Raw genomic sequence first — 19,635 nt, forward strand, 5'->3', positions numbered from 1 at the left:
AGGAAAAACAGGCGACATCCCTAAGAGGAACGTGCAATCGAAAGTGGGGTGTTATGTGTACAACATAAAAATGCTCCCCCCTTTACAGCAAGGTTCCCGAATTCTGGTCCTGAAGGGCCAGCCTGCAACACAGTTTGCAAATGTCCCTGCTCAAGCACACCTACTAAACCTGGCAATTAGCCGTAGGTTTTTTTTTTTTTTTAGCTAACTGTTGTTAAAGAAGTTAACACTAGGGGGCAGTACAGAAGCTCACTCTTTCATTTGGTGTATTTTTCTGGCAGTAAATTACCAACATTGCAAGGTTGTACATAAAACAGTGTCCTTGTGCAGTGCTAGAGAAACATTCACTGCCCCCTGAGATCATTCGGTGCACTGATGCCTTTTACAATTTTTAGAGGATTTGCAAAACCTAAACTAGATAGTATACTGTATGACCATTATGTCTTGGGGGAGATTTTAATGGAAATATACCGTTTAAGTGGAACTGCATTTTAGATTTTGGTTTTATGTTTTGTTTAAATTAATTGTACCTTGCCAATCATTAAAAAATGTAATTCTAGGAACTGCAATCAGTATGGATTATTCCAAAACCTCAGTAATGATAGGGTAGCTTCAAAAGCAATGTTTTCACTCTCCTTTATTGTATCATAATAGATACATACATACTATTATGCAAACTTATAAACAAAAATATACTTCACAGCTGAGGATGACGTGGGCAAACCCATGAAACGTGCCCGCTGACTGTGAGAATGTGCATTTTTATCTTTATATAATATTTAATCATCTCGATTTAATCATTAGCTTAAGGATTCGGCTGGGGGGTCCCTAAATACCCGTGTAAAACTGCCAGGGAGCTCATCTATATAACAGATACCACATGCAGCTTATTTGGTTCAAAAATATGTTATATGCTATGAAAAAAATGCATTATCTGAGAAATCTGTGCCATGGTACATAATATTTATGTGAGAATTTATGGACATACAGTTGGAATAGCAAAATGATAATTAATTTTTTTTCTCCCTTAAATTTCACCCCGTCTCATAACAAACCCACTGGACGCTGATCAAAACCGAAAATTAGAAATTCAAATCTCCTCAGTGGCATCTCTGCTCCATTTGCTGGGGGCTTTTGTCCCTAAATCAGATGGCCCACCATGTATGGGGTATGAGCCTTATCTCCTAAATTAAAAGCCGCTGTGGGTCCATCTTCTTGGAGTGATTCTGCCTCGAGAAACTGACTTCCGACCTGCTCCTAATCCCAGCTCGGAGTGACAGCACTCGCCGACCTCGAGACGGGTTCATGTCGATATTACAAGAGTCTCTTCTCTATGGCTCTCTGGATTATTCAAGATTATGTTGTAATTCCTTTAATCCCCATTGCATTAAAATTTCAGTCTAAATGCCGTGGAGTGGAGGAGGACTCAGTGCCAGGCATGATCGGAGGTTAATATGAGGCTGGACAGCTGTCAGCAGTTTCCTTCTCAATGCAAAAAAAGTAGCAATGATTATGATTAACATTATTATTATCATCATTAATATTACTGTTTATTATTACAACCAGTGATTCTTTCTCTTTCCCAGAACTCCTGAGGTGTGACCCAGTCTTGCCTTTTTGGCTCCTTTCTTGGCCATCAGTGGTAGGCGGTCGTTCTCTGTCCCCATAAACAAATGAGAGCTGGCTATAGGGGAACACGGTTACCCTAACTGCAGCTTCTTCTGCTGCAAAAGAGAGCTCGCTTTCTGCGCTGATGAACAGACGTCACCCTAGCTGCTTCAAGATAGCATTCATGAATGAAGTTGGAGAGACTGAAATTAAAATGTCAGCTACTGAACTTCCATTAATCCCCCCTTTGTCAACTGTTAAAATTGACATGCATTAATTTTCCCAGAAGCCATCATTCAGCCTAGCTTGAGCCGGAAATACCCTGACATCACACCCCAATTCACCCTGCACATCACAGAGTACACACCCGGATTCCCACTAACACCCTGCACATCACATAGTACGTACCCCGATTCCCATTGACACCCTACACATCACATAGTACGTACCCCGATTCCCATTAACACCCTGCACATCACATAGTACGTACCCCGATTCCCATTAACACCCTGTACATCACAGAGTATGCACCCAATTCCCATTAAGACCCTAAACATCACAGAGTGCGCCCCCAGATTCCCATTAACACCCTGCACATCACAGAGTATGCACCCAATTCCCATTAACACCCTGCACATCACAGAGTATGTCCCCAGATTCCCATTAACAGCCTGCACATCACAAAGTACGCCCCCAGGATTCCCATTAACACCCTGCACATCACAGAATACACATCCAATTCCCATAAATACCCATCAGATCACAGAGTACACATCCCGATTTCTTATACCCTGTATGACATTTTAACTCCAAACCCACCAGCTCCAAGTCTCCCAGCCTCAACCCTGACAGGCAGCCTCCATGTGACATGCCGGTTCCGGCCGGAATCCTGAGAGGCAGCCTACACGTAACACATCAACCCAGCCTGAACCTGGACGGGGCAGCCTACACGCAACATGCCGACACAGTCGGAACTCTTATGGGCAGCCGCCATGTGACATGCCGGCCTGACACATCAGGCCTAGCAACCACCCTGGCCTGAGACCTTTCACCGCGAGACTCCCGCAGACCAGCCGAAGAGTCGCTCCAGTGATGGTGCTGCCGCTGCTGGCGTCCTCCCCGCTGGGCTTCCCCCAGCATGGATTCTACTGCACGACGCCAAGGCAGGGATGGGTTTCCTGCACCCTGCCCTCCATCTGTCCCGCTACCCACACGGACATGCCTTGGCTCGCCAGCGCTACCCGTCCTATACGATCTGCAGCCAAATATACATTCTTGGATGTGACGCGTGTGGCGGCAGTTTGTGCATTAGCCAGAAGGGCGTTTGTGTTACCCATAGTTTTACTGGTGGTTTTTCGGTACAATTTATACTGTAAAATTTGACAAAAAACCTGCAATGTGCTTTTTATCTCATCAGCTGGTGGAAGGAAGCATCAATAGCAAAGATGACGTGTAAAATAAATGTGTAAAAAAATATTTTATAGGACGCACACAATGGCAGTCAGGAAGATACGTCAATGGGGGAGAAGCAGCGAGACTGTTGGGGACAGAAGCTTTTTTTCTTTCTTTCTAATCGCTGAACTTTCTTGGAGATGCCGTTGTAAAGAACCAACACATCAGTCGAAAAAGTCGAAATATCCTTCAGGAAATGTGACGTTTGGACGGAGCGACGGGAGCGCGGCAGACGGCGAGCTCACACAGCCTGCCTCGACTCGCAGCACAGACCCTCGGCGAGGCCTCCTCTCCCTTCCCACTTCCAAAATGTCAGAGTCCGATCGCTCATCCATTTGTGAGGCTCATCGGCCACCAGGAACGCGATGAGAGCCATTAGCATTTTTTCACGGGCTTGGCTTAACAGCAAGTCCCCATTTGTCCTCCATTATTGAATAAGCAGGCCTTCCTGAATGCCTGACTGAAAAAAGAAAAAAAAAAAAACTATAGAAAAGTAGGAAGCAGAGTGGACAGCAGGAGGAAGTGTTACGTTCTGGTTAATAAGCAGCCAGTAAAAGATAATCCCAACACCTCTAACAATGTCACAAGCAAAACCGTCCTGCTCATAAAAAATGAATGCGCAGCACAAAGCCAAATTTTTATCCATTAATATGGTAGGAATATAGGAAGAGAGTGAAGCTGAGTGTAATCCTTGGATTTCCCTGCTTGTGGTGACAGTGACAACACTGTTTCAGGGAAAGGAGGCTGTGGGTTTGGGGTAAGAACCTTTGACCCCTGTGGCTCTGGCTTGCTTCCTAGTTTTTAACCCCCCCCCCATCCCAGACAGAAGGTGCCCCCTCCTGGAGTGATAAGGCAGAGTCCCCAGTGTTCAAAACGGGGCGCTCAGACATGAGGCTCTCCATCGGATGTGAGGGGTTGTCCTCTAGTGTCCACTGTGGATGAGGTGGCGGTGAGATGCTCTGCCCCCCAGGGAAGGGGGCGTGGCCACGGCAGGAGGTGAGTTATTCACATTTATTCCATGATGTACTGAGCCCCTATAGTCACCCGGGCATGTGATGAGAGTGCTACCTCTGATGTTGTGACATCACTCAAGACATGCATCCAAGCTGCACATGTGACTAATGCGCTCGATGTAAATTACCATAATGAGTGGAAACACGCGGGGGTCCCCTCTGGTGGTGACAGTCGCCAAGCATCACGTACAGCATGTATAGACTGAGTCCATAGGCGCCAATATGTCTGCGCTATACCGCATTCAGGGTTAGCGTACAGCGCGAATGCGGCATCTGCCGCACCAGTGAGATCCCGTTCCAGGGCGCATGCATAGCACACATATGCCAGCAGTGAGAGCAGTCCCGCTGTTTTAAAATCCTTGGCTCGATGGACCCGGTACCGGCGGCCGGCGAAGCCCCGCTCCGGCGTAGACGTGCTTTCAGCATTTACTCTCTGGCTGCGAGCCTCAAACATACTTCTCACCACACGTGTGCGACCAAAATAAGCAGAAAGACGAGGCAAATTGGGCCGCATCCACGATCCGCGTCTCATGCGTTAAAGAACACAGAAGTGGTGCGATAAACTCACAACAGGAAGCTTTGGGAAAACAATAAACCGCTACGCATTCACAGCACAGGGATCGGGTACTGGGCGGGGGGGAAGCTGCCTTACCTGGAAGACGTGCTTCCGGCTCGACTTCTCCGTCGTCCAGGCGACGAGAGCCCCACAGAGGTCCACCATCTCCGGCTTGCATCCCTGTTTCTAGAGACGGCAAAACAGACCCTGTTTGTATCTGCAGATTGGGAAATGCTGGACCTCGGTGGTTTTTTGAAACGTGACAAAAAAAAAAGAAAAATGCAGTGACTGCCTGAAAGTGATTAACAGAGGGACAGAGGGCAGCTGCGGGGGAACCCAGAACAAGAGTAAAAAAAAAAGAAAACACAAATAAAGCACAACAATATCTTTACTATTAAAGTCAAAATTTTCTTATGAAACAACAGTGTTTACTTGTGATTCTCTCACACATGGCACCTTTTCAAGTGTAAGATCCGTGAAAAATAACATAAGATAAAATGTAAATAATATGTTTAGAAAGTTGTTGAAATAAAAATGTGTGATCCTGAGGTCAAGCTGCTGACCAAACCAATTACAAGGGGAAAGAAATTCAGGATAAACTGAATGGACTCTCCTAGTGTTAAATAGTTTAAAATTGAGCAGAATCTGTGAAATAATAGCATCCTTCGTTTCATCACCAGCAACAGGATAGTGGCGGATTTCCACTTCAGAGGCCTTGTGGATCACCGACGGGAGGGGGGGCCGTTGTGATACGGGGGGAGGACATTAAGGAAACGCTTTCGGACTTTCAGAACAGAAGCACGCCGTGTCTGACGGAGGCGTGTGACATATACAGTGATGGTGGCCCCTTCAGTGACAGCTCTGTGTCATACGAGGAGCCCCTGGAAGCTGCCCATTTGGAGGGCATTTCATGGCAGCTTGTGGAGGTATTCAAAAGCCACCAATCAACGGCAGCGCCGGGCCATGGTAATCCCGGCGGGAAAGCGGAGCCGGATTCCACACGCTCTTGCGGGCAATAACTCAGGGAAGTGCTTCATAAATCCACATCGGTGCGGGTCGCAGACAGCTGATGCAGGAGACACATGTGCTGCGATACATGTGTGTGATGGCATGTGGGAAGCAAACGGGGGTATCAGATACCTTACATACCACACACAGCTTTCAAAATGTATCGATAGTTTGACGCCAAAACACGGTGCCATTGATTTACCTAAACAAGCTAACACCTCCTCATGCTTTTAACCACAGAAAGCTACCTGTTAGGAACTTCACTAATTTTTTGCTGACGTCTAACTTACACTTGGTCCCCCCACCCCCTGGTCCAAACCGGGACCCAACCTCTTGTCCACCAGAGTCCCAATTAGGATGAAGGACAAAATATTTGCCATCATGAAAAACTTTACAAAAAACCCTTTCATTGGCTGAAAACAAATAGATCAATACTGATGCTCTAATGAAATGCCAGAAAACTCCAATAAGTGAATGTATCCAAAGGTATTAGCATGTTTTACGGTACTGTTAGCATAGCTCTTTATAATGTGACGTCATACTTCCCGGCTTGTCAGTCTCCCACCTGAACAATAGTAGCTAAATCATTTTCACGACATGATCGTTAGCGAATATCGCATATTGATCTGCAGCTGGCAAGCAAAGACTCTTCCCACTTTCTGAGGAGGGAAGCGGGCCGGACCGTCCGGATGACGGGGGGGTGCCAGGAATGCCGGGCGACACGCATCAGCCACCCGCCCGCCTGCTTTTCTCACTTTCTGGAAATCGCTGGCTAATTGTAATGGATCTCGCAGAGAGCCTATCGACCAGAAACACGCAGCGAGCGCACACCCTCCCCTCCAAGCACTTCCTGGCAGACGCCTGGCCACCCCCCCCGATGGATGCCTCTCTGTCTGTTTTATGGAGTTTTCTTGGCGAGTAAAAGCTGTCGACGGCCCTCCCAACTCCCGGGGAGTTAACCTCGGGATGCAGCGCAGGTCCCAGCATCCCCTTCGACCCCCCCTTGCGGCAGTCGGCGATGTTAAGTCCTCCCCCAAGAGAGACATGACAGGGGCCATAAAAGGACTCCCCCCAGGGGTTATCGATGGTGACACACTCTTGCTGTGTACCTTCCCCGTCACCTGTCATGGTTGGCAGGCCCAAGTCTGACAGCTTCCACATGGGGGGGGTCGTGTTGTCAGACAGTGGCACCCCCTCCCCCAGCTGCCCTCGAATGCGTCATTCCATGTCATTTCAGACAGCTTGACGGCAGATTCCCCCCCAGCGGAGGGCGCTGTAAGGTGGCCATGCTGCCCCCCCCAGCTTAGCGTTTGTTTGAAACGCGGAATGTGACTGGCCCCCGGGGCCAGGATGAATAATCTCACCGCAGGCGCCATCTCCACTGCACCATTTAGGTGACAAAAGTCCTAAAGAGTTTAACACGGGTGTTTCCGGAAGGTTCTCCCAGCACAGGTGATGAATTAGCTCCAGCCCACAGGCACATCGCTGTACTGCTGAACAAGTGTGAAATTACCTGACACGGGAGGGTGGGGGAGGGCAGGCTGTACCAGTCATGTTAGTACATGGGTTCAGGCACTGTGGAGGGCAGCCGAGCGGCACAAGGTGGGCCTCGTCGGCTTTGCAGCGGCCAGCGAACATATGTCAAAGCCAGCCCTGACTCGTAAACGGATCATGAGTAATAAGCGGCAAGGTCTGCGAGGGGTTATGGACAATAAGCCCCGTATCGTGATTCATTCATCTCGCCAAGGAAATGACTAAATCCAATCCAGCCTGATAAAATCTGTCCTGTCCTTATCTCCCTCATGCGGATAATTTCCCCTGATAAAAGCGGCAGCTTCCTGCCCTGCTCCCTCCATCCTCTGCAGCTTCCCATGGCCCGGCCTGTCAGGCAGCCACTAGAAAAATGACCACCATACTCCTGGAGGCTTCGTTCCCAGCCACCCGCTCTGCACGTATCCAGCAAGAGGGCCCCCATGAATCGGCAGCTTGTGGCCTGGCTCTGATGGCACCATGCTAAGGAGCTTACTTCTGGCCAAAGAGCAGCGTGCGCAGCTCCATAGAACATGCATGAGGTCATTCTTCCTGATGACGGGGAGAAGGTTCTAGAATTTCCCATAAACCTACAGTACTCACAGCACTTTGAAGCCTACTAGCTCATTCTTGTGCAAAAACACTGATATGCTTACCAAACTAGCCAGTGCCTCCTGCTTGCTCTCCTTGTAGAAAAATAGCCGATTATCCTCTAGGACAACCCACGTGGAGGTCCAGTTCTTCCTGCGGGGAGATTACAGGGAATTAAAGGGAGGGGCATTCACCCGTCTTGCCGATCCGGGACGGGCTCACAGTGGGCCTGGAGCCTATCCCAGGAAGCATGGGGCTTGAGGAAGCGGATACTGTGGGCAGGATCTCACTCCGTCGCAGGGCATGAACTGAACACACAGTGACACACAATGTAGAGTCACGATTTCACCGCGTGTTTTTGGACGACGGGTGGAAGCGATCGTTCTAAGAGGATGTGCAGGAAACGAGCACAAAAGGAAGAGACTCCAGAAAGAAACACTGCAGCACTACATGAAGTATTTGGATGGCAGTCTATACCCATCTTTTGCGTTCTAATTGCATGCAGTATTAATCCTAAATTAACCCCCATAAACACTGCTTTAGTATTGGTACATGTGAAAGCTGTGACCTCTGAGAGCCAGGGAGCAGGATTAGACATTAACAAAAGTTAACACTTCCAAGATAAGCAAGACCCAGGCCGTCCTCGTCAAGACTAAAGGCTACTGGGGGCAGATTATGGCATTTTAATCCCCCAGCAAGATAAAGTGGGCATTATGGTCACAAATGCAGAGGAAATCTACTTAATTAATGCATATGCTCTTCAAAACAAAAATACCAATACACAGCATCAGAAGAATTCCCCAAACGTGCTTAAGTTATATTCACTGCAGAAGGGTGCACTGTGAAATCCATCATATGGAAAGCACTTTCTAAAGAGGATATTCCTTATGAAAGTACAGTGCTGAAGATGACACTGATAAATCCAAACAGAGAAACCTCTCATTTCAATTTTTAACAAATACGAACAGGAGGGGATATAATCGACGGAATAGATAATGCAAGGTATCGCCCTGATATTGTATCTTGCATACACACCAGAATAATCTCATTCTTCTGTCTATTAAAGTTGGCTTTGAAGTTCTTAAAGGTTTTGTGTCATCAATCCAACTATCTGAGAGGTTCGAATAAGAGGGAAAAAAAACAATAAATATGGATTATAAAAATAGGCAGAGCTGTCAAGATGATGCATTGAACTACAGTGGGTCTCATTTAGGTTCCCCAGCTGAAGGTTAATAGAACATTTGATTGTGGACAATGTTGAGTCTTTAAGACGGAGCTTTTCCCGGATAGAGTACAGAAGGGCACCATCAGCCTTATCAGGCATGGGGGGGGGCATATCCCTGAATGACTGGGGAAATATATTTCACATCTGTTTGATTTTGTTGTTGCTGCGGTGCCCACCCAATCTCACCCACCACCTGACCCCACCCAGCCACTACTTCAACACCCCCCCCCATGACAAGCAGGAGGTGGGTTGCTGTCTTACCTCAGTTTTTTTCCTCCATCGGCTATCTTGGCTTTGTTCAGATATTCACCTTTCAGGGAATTCTGCATAAAAAGCAGACATATTGTGAAGCATTATTGTGATGCTATGCTAATTGCATTTTTACTGTATATTGCGATGAACATTACTAGATTTCAATCACTTGTTAAGATTGATATTATTGCATCATAACATAGCGTTTGTGACAGAGTGATGAGGAAGTGGGCCTTGTTAAGTTGAACAGGAATGGGAGGTACGTGCTGGTTGTTAGGTTAGATCAGGAGGCTGACAGCTCCATAGCGTAGTCAGAGGATATGCTTCTGGTGTTTAGCCATAAATCATAAGGAACATTTTCAATTGCTTGCAAAACTCTTGCTAAACATGCATAACTGAGGTTGTGAATGTGAGATGTGATTAGAGCACCAGACCAGGTCTAGAACTCAGCATGATCATGTATCATAACCAGCAGGGTTTGGGCTCTCACACCTGATCACAGGCCCCCGGACTCAGCTCCGGTCTCTGGAGTTTTTGCCACAAACAGAGTAGAAGAACAAAACCTACACGGTCTATATAAATGATTCTCTGTAAAGTTAAATCGCGATCATGAAAGGAAGCAAAGCAAAAACAGGTCTAATGTTTACTACCGAGAGCCTCACTGTGTCCGTGTCACGCCACTGCTCTTATTTTCACACATTATTTTTCACAGTTATTATTATCATATTATTATTCAAAGTTCCTTTTTTGCCAGGAAATCATAATGCACCTTTTATCACGAAAAGACAAGCAATTAAACTGGCATTTTCAAAGAGGCTCTGAAAATAGACGGTCAGTCATTAACATTTGCTAAATGCTAAAAGGTCTCCATACAGAAAGTGTTGTTACACAAACAAAGGAGCACCTTGTTCTGAAATAAATACGCAAACGTAACAGGCGTGCAGCAATTTCTGACAGCAAACGCCCAACTCCCAGAGCCTTTAAACGGTTTGCATAATGTGCTTTTCATGATAATGAGAATAAATGTCCCACAGAAATATTATTACATGTCCTGACATGTGATTAGTCTGAGCACTGAGCATGCTGACCCCTAATTATACATTTTTACGATTCAAAGAGGTACCATGAGAATACAGCACGAATCTCAAATTATTTTTCTTTTTTTTTAAAAAAATCCCCCTTTATAGGCTAGTTAATACCTCCACAAAGTAAAAAGAAAAAAAAACTGACGTATGTTCTTTGTCTTTTCCACAAAATACCAGGACATTATCTAAGCGTTTCACGCCCACACTATAGGTATGGACCCCTGAAGCATTTCACATTTACGCTCCCCTGGTAACCTGATTATCGCTGAAACTCGCTTTGCAAATCGGGGGTCACAGGCCTTCCCGCCACCCAGGCCTCACATATTCATTTTGTTGCTCCACACCAGCCACTAATAAACAGAGCAGCAAAGGTGTCCAACTGGGCCCACGACACGCAACATGTAATAAAGGCAGCAGGTCCTTTCATCTTGGCGATTCTGGACGGCACGCAGGTGTGAATTGGTGGCTGATTCCGGCAAACGCTGCCGTGCCAAGCTACGGTGAGCACGCGCTCATTAGGCAGTCTGCAAACTTAGCACTGTAATTAGGTGGCTTGACCATTGCATGTGGCATGACTATTTGACATACCTGCGCAGACAAACCCATTTATCGAGCAAGTGATTGCGCGAGTAGGTGTCTTCTGATGAAGTGTTTTTCTTCAAGTTTAATTTTATAGTTTTATTTTTTTCTTCACTTCAGTTTTTCTCGCTCTGTCGGTCGCGGGCTGCGGCGGGGAAGCCTCCCCATTGGCGCGATGTCACGCTTCATTATAGCAGACGGCCATACTCACAGGAAGTCCAGCAACACTGATGTCAGCCAGGTTATGTTGAGACTGATTCCTCCGATGGCGAGATATCTGTATTGGGGAAGAAAGGAAGATCGAGGAAAATTCACTTCCTTATTTAATCGAATATCTGCTTGCAGCTGACAGTCGTATTCATGAGACCTCTTCATTACAGGGCACATTACGGTCACACAGCTGCGTGTGCGTGTTCAGGGTCCTGCTCTATACCAGGCCACTTCATCTGCCTCGTTTCATCATCATGTCCTGCACACTCTTCTCATCTCCTGTTTACACCTGGCTTTAAAATGCATTTTGGCCAGTCGATTTCGCACATACACATTGCTTAACATAAGTGCAGGCAACCAATAGAATTGCATTGTGATCCGATCACTCAAGTCACTTGCTGAGGTTGTCTGGGACACAGTTGACAATATATCTTATATAGTGTAAATGTTCATGTATCCTGGATGAGTCTCTGACAAGGACGTTACAATAACTGTGGGGAGGATACTGTAGTGAATACAAGTGCTCAGCTGGATGCTTCGCAGATGCATGAAAGACAGACGTGTAAATAGTAATGTGTATTTTAAAACCAAGAGTAAACAGGGACTTTGTATCACTGCAAGAGCTATCTGATGCCTCTGCTGTCAATAACATGATGAATATGCCTGGAGTAAACATGCAGCGCAGGTCAGCATGGAGGTGCAGTGGTTAGCACTGCTGCCTCACACCTCCGGGACACCAGGGTTTCAGTCTCCACCATCACTGTGCGGAGTTTCCATGTTCTCCCTGTGTCTCCCCCCCACAGCCCAAAAACATGCTGAGGTAACCCATTTGCCCAATATGTGTCCAAGGTACTTTTACACTTTGTATCAGGTAGGAAATAATTTACATGGGTTTAATAATTTGTTTATATTAATTAATTCATTCATTTTACTTGCATACACAGTGGCAGGGAATGTTCCGAGCCTCATTTTATCTTAATATAGCCTTTTTACCATATCAAAGGCAAATGTGTATATCGTTCATCTGGAATCTGCGTCTTTAATTCACTGGAGAAATGTAATGCTAAGGAAAACAAGTATCTGGAGAGGTACAGGGAAATATTTGCCGTGTAATTTGCATATAAGGCGGAGCAGAGGGAAGAGCATTGTCACCTCTAGCTTAAATATCAAAAACCACACCAATTCAGTCAGCCGCAGCCATGAACTTTGTATCCGAAATCTGAAATTTAGAAATTTGAAAGAACTATATTAATAATATTATAATGAAATAGGAGTAAAGGAGGATTATTTTTCCACTTTATCTTAATGCACTAATGAACACAAATGTGTTTTTACGCATTGGAAAATGTGTGCCTGTGAAATATGCACAGCACAACAGGTGAAACCACTGGCAGTGCAGGTCTCAGGAACGTCCCCTCCGCTAATGAGCGCATGTAATCGCGCATTTCGTCTGCACCGAGCGATGTGGTCAGCTTGCCAATGCTGCTGTGCAGGCCTGGGGCAGCCTGCCCTCCCTCCTTCCCCCCTTCCCTCCTTCGGGGGCCTCCGTATTCCGTTTCGCAGTGAGTTTTAGCAAAAGGTGACAGAACGGAACAGGAAAAAAGACATGTTGCGCAATTTCCAGAGCGCTCCAGGTGGGACTCCTCGTGAAGCCGTCCCTTGTTACCTAAAGCCGCAGCGCACTGCCCAGGAGCACTGAGAAATGCACTCTGATAGCCAGCCCTCCCCTCAAGGAGTACATGTCATAAACTGCGGTACTCTGCAGGAACGCTCTTTTAGCTGAGATACCCAGGATTAAGGAGCGAAGCACTGGGAACAGTGCTGTTTCAGCTACCATTAATGGGGCGTCCGCCTTTTTGAAATAGGACAGGAGAGGTAGTCTGAGAGTGTGATGGAGACATGGGGAAGACCTGCTTCCTCTGACCACCTTCCCACGTATGAGTATCCTTGTGTATTTGCACGATCTACAGCCATTTCAGCACACTGCTAGACTGGCAAAGCTCTTTACACAGTGTGCTGAGCTAGAAGGGGTTATGGGGGGGCCACCGGTCAGGGGGAGGAGAGATCTGGAACAAATGTACCTTAGTGGTCAGGATCTGCAGCTCAGGGTGCGACGCAACACATTGGGCCTCTGGCCTCTCCTTACGGAGAATTCAATAATCATACTACTAACAATATCGAGCGCATCCACACACTGGCCAGCTATGTGCAGAAATAAGCCAGAAAGTAGACTTTAACAGATTAAAAAATTTAAAAGATCTAGTTATACTCGGATTGTCACATTTATGGGTATTTTATAAAGATGCATGTGTCATAAATTATACCAGAAAGTTGCTTTATTTAACTAAAAAAATAATTATAACAATAAATTACACAGCGTACTAGTTTCATGTTTATATAGGCACGTTATTTATATGCAGTAGGACTGAAAAACGCAAACTGCGCATGGAAACGCAGTGTGCTGTGAGCGCGGGTTCGGGTCACTGCGTACTGTTATTAAGGCACACACACTCAGCGCCTTGAAATGTCTCCCTTTCCCTCGTTTGATCTCCGGGAAACTCCGTTAATCGCGGCAGGTCTTCAGCCGCAGAGAAATCCGCATGTGAACCTTTACACTGCATCTCCGGCGAAACTCCACCTTGCATTATTTATGAGGTCCCCGGCAAATTGGCCCCTGTGTGAAAAATATTGAAAATACCGCAGAATAACAAAGGGGCCACAAAAATGCCGGCAGTGTCCGATCTCTGAAAGCGAGAGCAGACATAATGGGGGCACCTTAACAGTATGCACAGACACGGCTGTCCAATCTTCAAATTGCACTCTGTCACAAACTCGTCGATCCATCGCACGTCTTTTATCATTTGTTAAATGTGATTAAACGGACACCGCCCGATGAGACGAGCTTCAGCGAGAAATAAGAAAACAGGAACAGCTGGTCAGACGCCCACCGGTGGCCAGGAAAAGCAGAGCACCGGTCTCTTACAGAACTACAGACTCCCTTAACGAATTAAAACGATGTTAAAAACAATCTGAATCTATTGTATGTGTTTTAATTAAATAATAAACCTCCTTGCCAAGATAAAAGTAAAAAATAATAGTGCCTCATATTGATGTAATGATCCACCATCTGTACAAAATGAGATTTAATGCCATTCTCAAAAATTCCAAAAACACAGTAATATATTTAGCACTTAATAACTTGGTAAAAAAAATCAAACACCTATTTTTTGGGGGTAATTATCCAAAAACACAAAAGACTGTTTTTTTTCCCTAAGCAATCATACGCCCTCCTTTCCTTTTTGTTGCGGAGGCTGTTGGACCCGAGCCCTGCAGTGTCCCAACGCCCTCAGCTGGCCTCCTTATCCCCGAGGGCTCAGTCACGAGCCAATTCCCAAATGCGGGAGAGCCGGGAATTGGCAGTGCCCTGGCGTGCGAATGCAATGGGGTCGAGCCTCGGTCTGAGCGAGCCTTTATGGCGGGACGGGAAACGCGGACGGTGGCAGGCGTGCTGTTTCATGTTATATTTGCAGTCGCTGCGTGTAATTCCTCTACGATAAAATTCCTCGTAGTTATTTCCGTCTTAGAGAGTGTGTCGGTGTAGTGTGGTGTACAGGACATGCAGCTTGATCAAATCGCCCAACCGCAATTACAGCCTTGTGCGTATTATTATCATTATCATTATCATTTAAAATAAGCATGTACATAATGCAGGGGAAAAAAGCTTTGATGTGAACATTGTATCCAGAGCAAATATTTGTCTTCCATCTATTATTTTAAGGATAATCATTAGCAGCAATTTTTTTCTGATATAAAAAAAAATCCTCATTTTGAATCTGTTGACAGAAAAATACAGATAAACATGCATGGTTTCTTTAAATAAAATCATAGAAGCTTTTTTTTTGTAAAACTTTCTTCGTGGGTTACGCTTGTTTTGTTCATGAAAACTCCAGATGTTCGGCTAATGCGGATTTTATTATGAGACCGTCGCTGCATTTGGGCGTACAGAAAGCTTATGGTTGTCTCACGTTTTATGATTTATCTGTGCTGTGTTAGCTGGTACGCAGTTGCTCCTTAGCACAGTGTTACCCTGCCCTCTACTGTCTCAGCTTAGAAAGCGCCACCCAGCCGCCCCCCAGATCCCGCTTTACATTTTCACGGCATGGATTCTGTCATCTCTCACTTTGGCAGCGAGTTCAAGGTCAGAGTCCAGCTATTTCGAGCTTGTCTTTCCTCTGAGCCGTATCTCGAAATGACAAGGTAACACCACTCAGGGTTAGCTGCATTACACCGATGCTTACATAAATCAGGAAAGTAGACATCAATCCTGGCTGACAGTGTCTCCGGGACACCCAGACCTTAACGTGCACCGACTGTCAGAGCACAACCCTCCCCCCAACTCCCAGCATGCCGCAAATGCCACATGAAACCTCTGCCATGCCACCGTGAATCAGGAGAGTGGCAGATCTGTCATTTCTCATTAGCGAGATCATCCTTACTCCTGGCAAGGTAAACAGACCTTAGAGAGAACTGTCCATCTGACACGTGTGCCGAGTCCAAGCAGACGAACTAGCCTATATATGAAGTTTATGTTTGTGTTTCCCAGTGATCCGGTTGATCCTAAACTTGTCTGATTTTTTATCTGTTTGCTAAGTTTGTTTGCATGGTCAATGGCATGTTATGTCAGGGCATTGTTCACCCCAAACGGATATACTTCAGAACTTCAAATCAGCAGAGCCAAAATGCCTTTGTATAATGCATTTGAACGGATTCCGCAAACAGCCGTGGGCTTTTTGGATAAGACTGCCATACTTGTCATTCAGAAGGAGGGATGTGTTTCATGGTGTGGGAAGGAAAGTCCTGTTGACTTCACACACAGGCTAGCTGGCACCGTAAATGTAGAACAAATGCCTTTCCTCTGTTAAGAAATCTATTTGAATGAACATTTGCACATGTGTGTGATTATGTGTGTGTGTGTGTGTGTGTGTGTGTATGTGTGATCCAGATATATATTACAGAGCCCATGATCCAAGCGTTTTTGTGATGGATGTTACCTGAACCAGACAGCATTTACAGGTCACTGAGCGCAGTTATTGAATACAATCGAGTAAAGTACATTCTCTTACAGATTGTTGAGTGCAGTCATTCAGTATAGTCCATTAAGTACAGTACAGTCTCTTACAGGTTGTACAGTACAGTCGTTGTGTACAGTACAGTCTCTTACAGGCTGTAGAGTACAGTTTGTTCGGTCGACTACAGAGATGCATAAATAATAAGAATGGGACTGTGACAAATGGATCATGTACTTAATTAGCCTGAAAACAATAGAGAAAGCTGCATTTAACAATGACGACAGTCAATACATTTCATTTGTTGTCAATTATTCATCACTTTGAAGGTTCAGAGTGGGGGTTCATATGAAAATCAGCCCAGATGCTAACAAGGTTGGTGTATCTGCTCTAAAACTGTGAGCCTTTCACTGCATGAAAGTGGTATTCTTTTTGGTAAGAACTTATTTTAGTTTCACATTTTAATTTCCCGTTTTGCTGCACACACATACCACATTAAACTTGAATTCTTCTTCCTTTCATGACTCATGAGGACCATCCATAACAAAAAGCTACTTTGGCAGAAAGCATGACTTTTATCCACATCTTAGAAAGATTAGCCAGGCTTTTGATGGAGCTCTTTGATAAGCGGAATCGCTGTCCACATCTTCTAAAATGGGACAAGCAGTTTCGTGCTCCAAAGAATCTGGATATCTGTGCTGAACCATTAAAATATACGCACACTTTCCAAGGCGCTGTCAAACCGTCTGGTGACACGTTGCATATTTCCAAACAATTTTTAACTTCTGAAAGAAGTCTGCTGTCTTACACCTTATAACTCAACAAACAACAATATATATGATATATTGACAATATAGGACTATTTTAACTTACATTATTTCTGTTTAACATATTCTTTCATTTGTGTGTTTGTTCATTTAAGGATAAGAAGCTCGCTTTTGAACAGAAAAATGAATCTAATTAAACACAATTTATTTCTAAAATGCTGTGCTTGGGGGAGACTAAGTACGCAGCAAGGATTTATTAGCACAGAAAGTGGTAGAAACATGATATCGAAAGCTAGGGGCTGAGGTGCCCGGTTGCCATGGCAGAGTTTGTTTATGAGTGACTGCAGTTGTCTGAAGGACCCATTAACTTTGCCCTCTGGTATCTTTAGCGACTGTCAAACAAGAAGGTGTGAGATAAGCTCAAAGGCAAAGGTGCTTAGTGAAATTTAGCCACTGCTAATCCAGGAATGTTCCAGAGCCCAGGACAGGGAGATGTCTGCGTTACATACCGCTCAAGACGTAACGTGCACAGGGCAGTTAGATATCGCCAATATGGGCCTGGTACCCCAGGGCACAGAAATGAGGGATGCATCTGGCACCGAGCATTGTTGGCTTTGAGATCCGTTTGCAATCTTGTTCGGAAAGATGGCACAGACCGACCCACGGTGGTTCGGCCTCGCCAATGTCAAAGGCCAGACACGGCACTTGGGCCCTGAATGTGGAGATGCCTGCGGTATAGCGACCTGGCATGCCTCACCGATCGATACACTCTGAAAACTCCCACGGATGCGGCCCGCTGCCCGCGTACAGACCAGTTAACCCCAGGACACCAATTAACGATTAGGAGCTCGCTGCAGAAGACGAGTGCGGAAAAAGCGCAGGGGTCGACCAATGTCATTTTTCATTTTTTTTTTTTATTTTCCCTTCCTCAGTGCTTCATAGAGTGTAAAGTCAGCCAGCTCAGCCGGATTCTAACTCCGCGAAAAACAATTCTGGTGTATCCCAAAATGCCTCATTTCCTCATGTGTTTATTAGGCTTAAACCGAATGGTGACACGAGCCGGTGCAGTGACACACACGTCTGCCTTCTGTGTTTCGCGTTACTTTTCCTTTCACTATGATGAAGCATCGAGACCAAGAAAATGAAATGAAACAAGACGCACGAACGTCGACGGACTCGGCCACTAAGTGATGCGGGGATTGTGATTTTTACACTGCCGTTTACACTGCTCAAACTCAAACGAACTTGAATTACGCAGAACAAAAAAAGACAGAAAAGACAACATGAAGAGACTGCCTCGCATGCCCTCCTCTGTTGCCGTATGTCTGTTCAGTCAGAAATAAAAACAGGCGCAGACACACACACACATGTAAATTGTGCAGTGTTCCTGCAGCTGGGCCAGGGCCTGCTCATTAGTTTTAAGGGAGGTTAATCCATTTAGCTTTCGCATATTGATATGCCAATTACACCTAATTGCCAAAGAGGCATCTGTCAAGGTAACAGTGCATACATGCACGCAGAAGCATTAGGACCATTCCTACATGTAACGGAATAGGTGTTAATTGGTATCTGAGTGGTTCGGGCCACTGAGGTGTATAATGCTGAGGGCTGATGGATCACTTGCAATTCTTCTCGGTAATTCCATCTGTGGCCTCATGCTGGGATGTTTTCAAGCTTCTCCCAAAATAGGATGGGGACTGAGTGTCTGTGTGTGTGTGTGTGTGTGTGTGTGTGTGTGTGTGTGTGTGTGTGTGTGTGTGTGTGCGTGTCTGTGCCTGCACATCTCAGCAATCGCTCAGATTTCTTTAGCTAGAAACACACACTATTCTCCCTCAGCTACCTTCAACAACACTGTCATTTAAATCTCACAACCTGTAAATGTGTCCATAGATATCTGTAGGCATTCCCGTCATTATCATGTTGAATATCTCAAAGAGATGCACGAGACAGACTGCATGAATGACAGGATATGATGCAGAAAAACCACCTGAGAGACTTGAGGGTAAAATCGTCATAACCTAAATTCAAGAGAATTGATATTCCTACACTCATTCTCATCAGTGACATCTGAGATATGCTCACCCTGAATTCATTATTATTCCTCATTAATTTGCTTCACGAGCTCAATTACATAAAAGATCATTTTTGGTACTTTAAAAACGTCATGACCCTTTGACTTGGACTTGAACCAGCATAGAAATCCATTTGAACCTATGACCCTCTGGTCGTAAGCCCCTGTCCCCCTGGCCTGAGCCGAGGATCCAATGCACCTCAGTCCAAATGGAAGCGAGAGGGAATCACAGGCACCTGGAACATGGTCCCATCATGCTTTGCAAGGCTCAGGTACTTACAGGATTCTGGGGAGCTGCAGGGTCTGGGATGACCATTGACTTGGTCTGGCTGAGTCGCTCTCCAGGGTTAGCTGACCTGTTAATCCTCATTTGGACTTGCCCAGGGTGCTGGGCAGGGGGGGGCACCACGGGTTTCTTTGAGACATTATGGATGTTCGTTATTCTGTTTAGGGAACAGAGTAAATAGATTCAGACCCAGAATAGCTTTGGTATGCAAACATCTTTGATTTCTCAATCAGCTCCAGGGAAATTTGGTGACGACACAGCAGATTCTGAAGGCAATGCATGTAAAGAATTTGCAACATTAATTCATAGTAAAAGTAACACACTGGAAAATAATAT

The 19,635-nt window shown here is 45.6% G+C and overlaps 1 protein-coding gene across 2 annotated transcripts in view; it reads right to left on the minus strand.

The window, feature by feature from the left end:
- arhgap15 (Rho GTPase activating protein 15) overlaps positions 1-19,635 on the minus strand; it is a 123,374-nt gene that overhangs the window by 99,212 nt on the left and 4,527 nt on the right. For both annotated transcript variants that reach the window (XM_048978498.1, XM_048978497.1), the window contains 5 exons: positions 19,294-19,456; positions 11,111-11,176; positions 9,245-9,306; positions 7,824-7,911; positions 4,726-4,815 (listed from right to left, as the gene is read on the minus strand). In XM_048978498.1, the coding sequence (XP_048834455.1) occupies positions 4,726-4,815; positions 7,824-7,911; positions 9,245-9,306; positions 11,111-11,176; positions 19,294-19,456 (469 nt within the window). The remainder of the gene's footprint in view (positions 1-4,725; positions 4,816-7,823; positions 7,912-9,244; positions 9,307-11,110; positions 11,177-19,293; positions 19,457-19,635) is intronic.

The sequence above is a fragment of the Brienomyrus brachyistius genome, chromosome 16 (genome assembly GCF_023856365.1).
Source record: "Brienomyrus brachyistius isolate T26 chromosome 16, BBRACH_0.4, whole genome shotgun sequence".
Classification (NCBI taxonomy): domain Eukaryota; kingdom Metazoa; phylum Chordata; class Actinopteri; order Osteoglossiformes; family Mormyridae; genus Brienomyrus; species Brienomyrus brachyistius.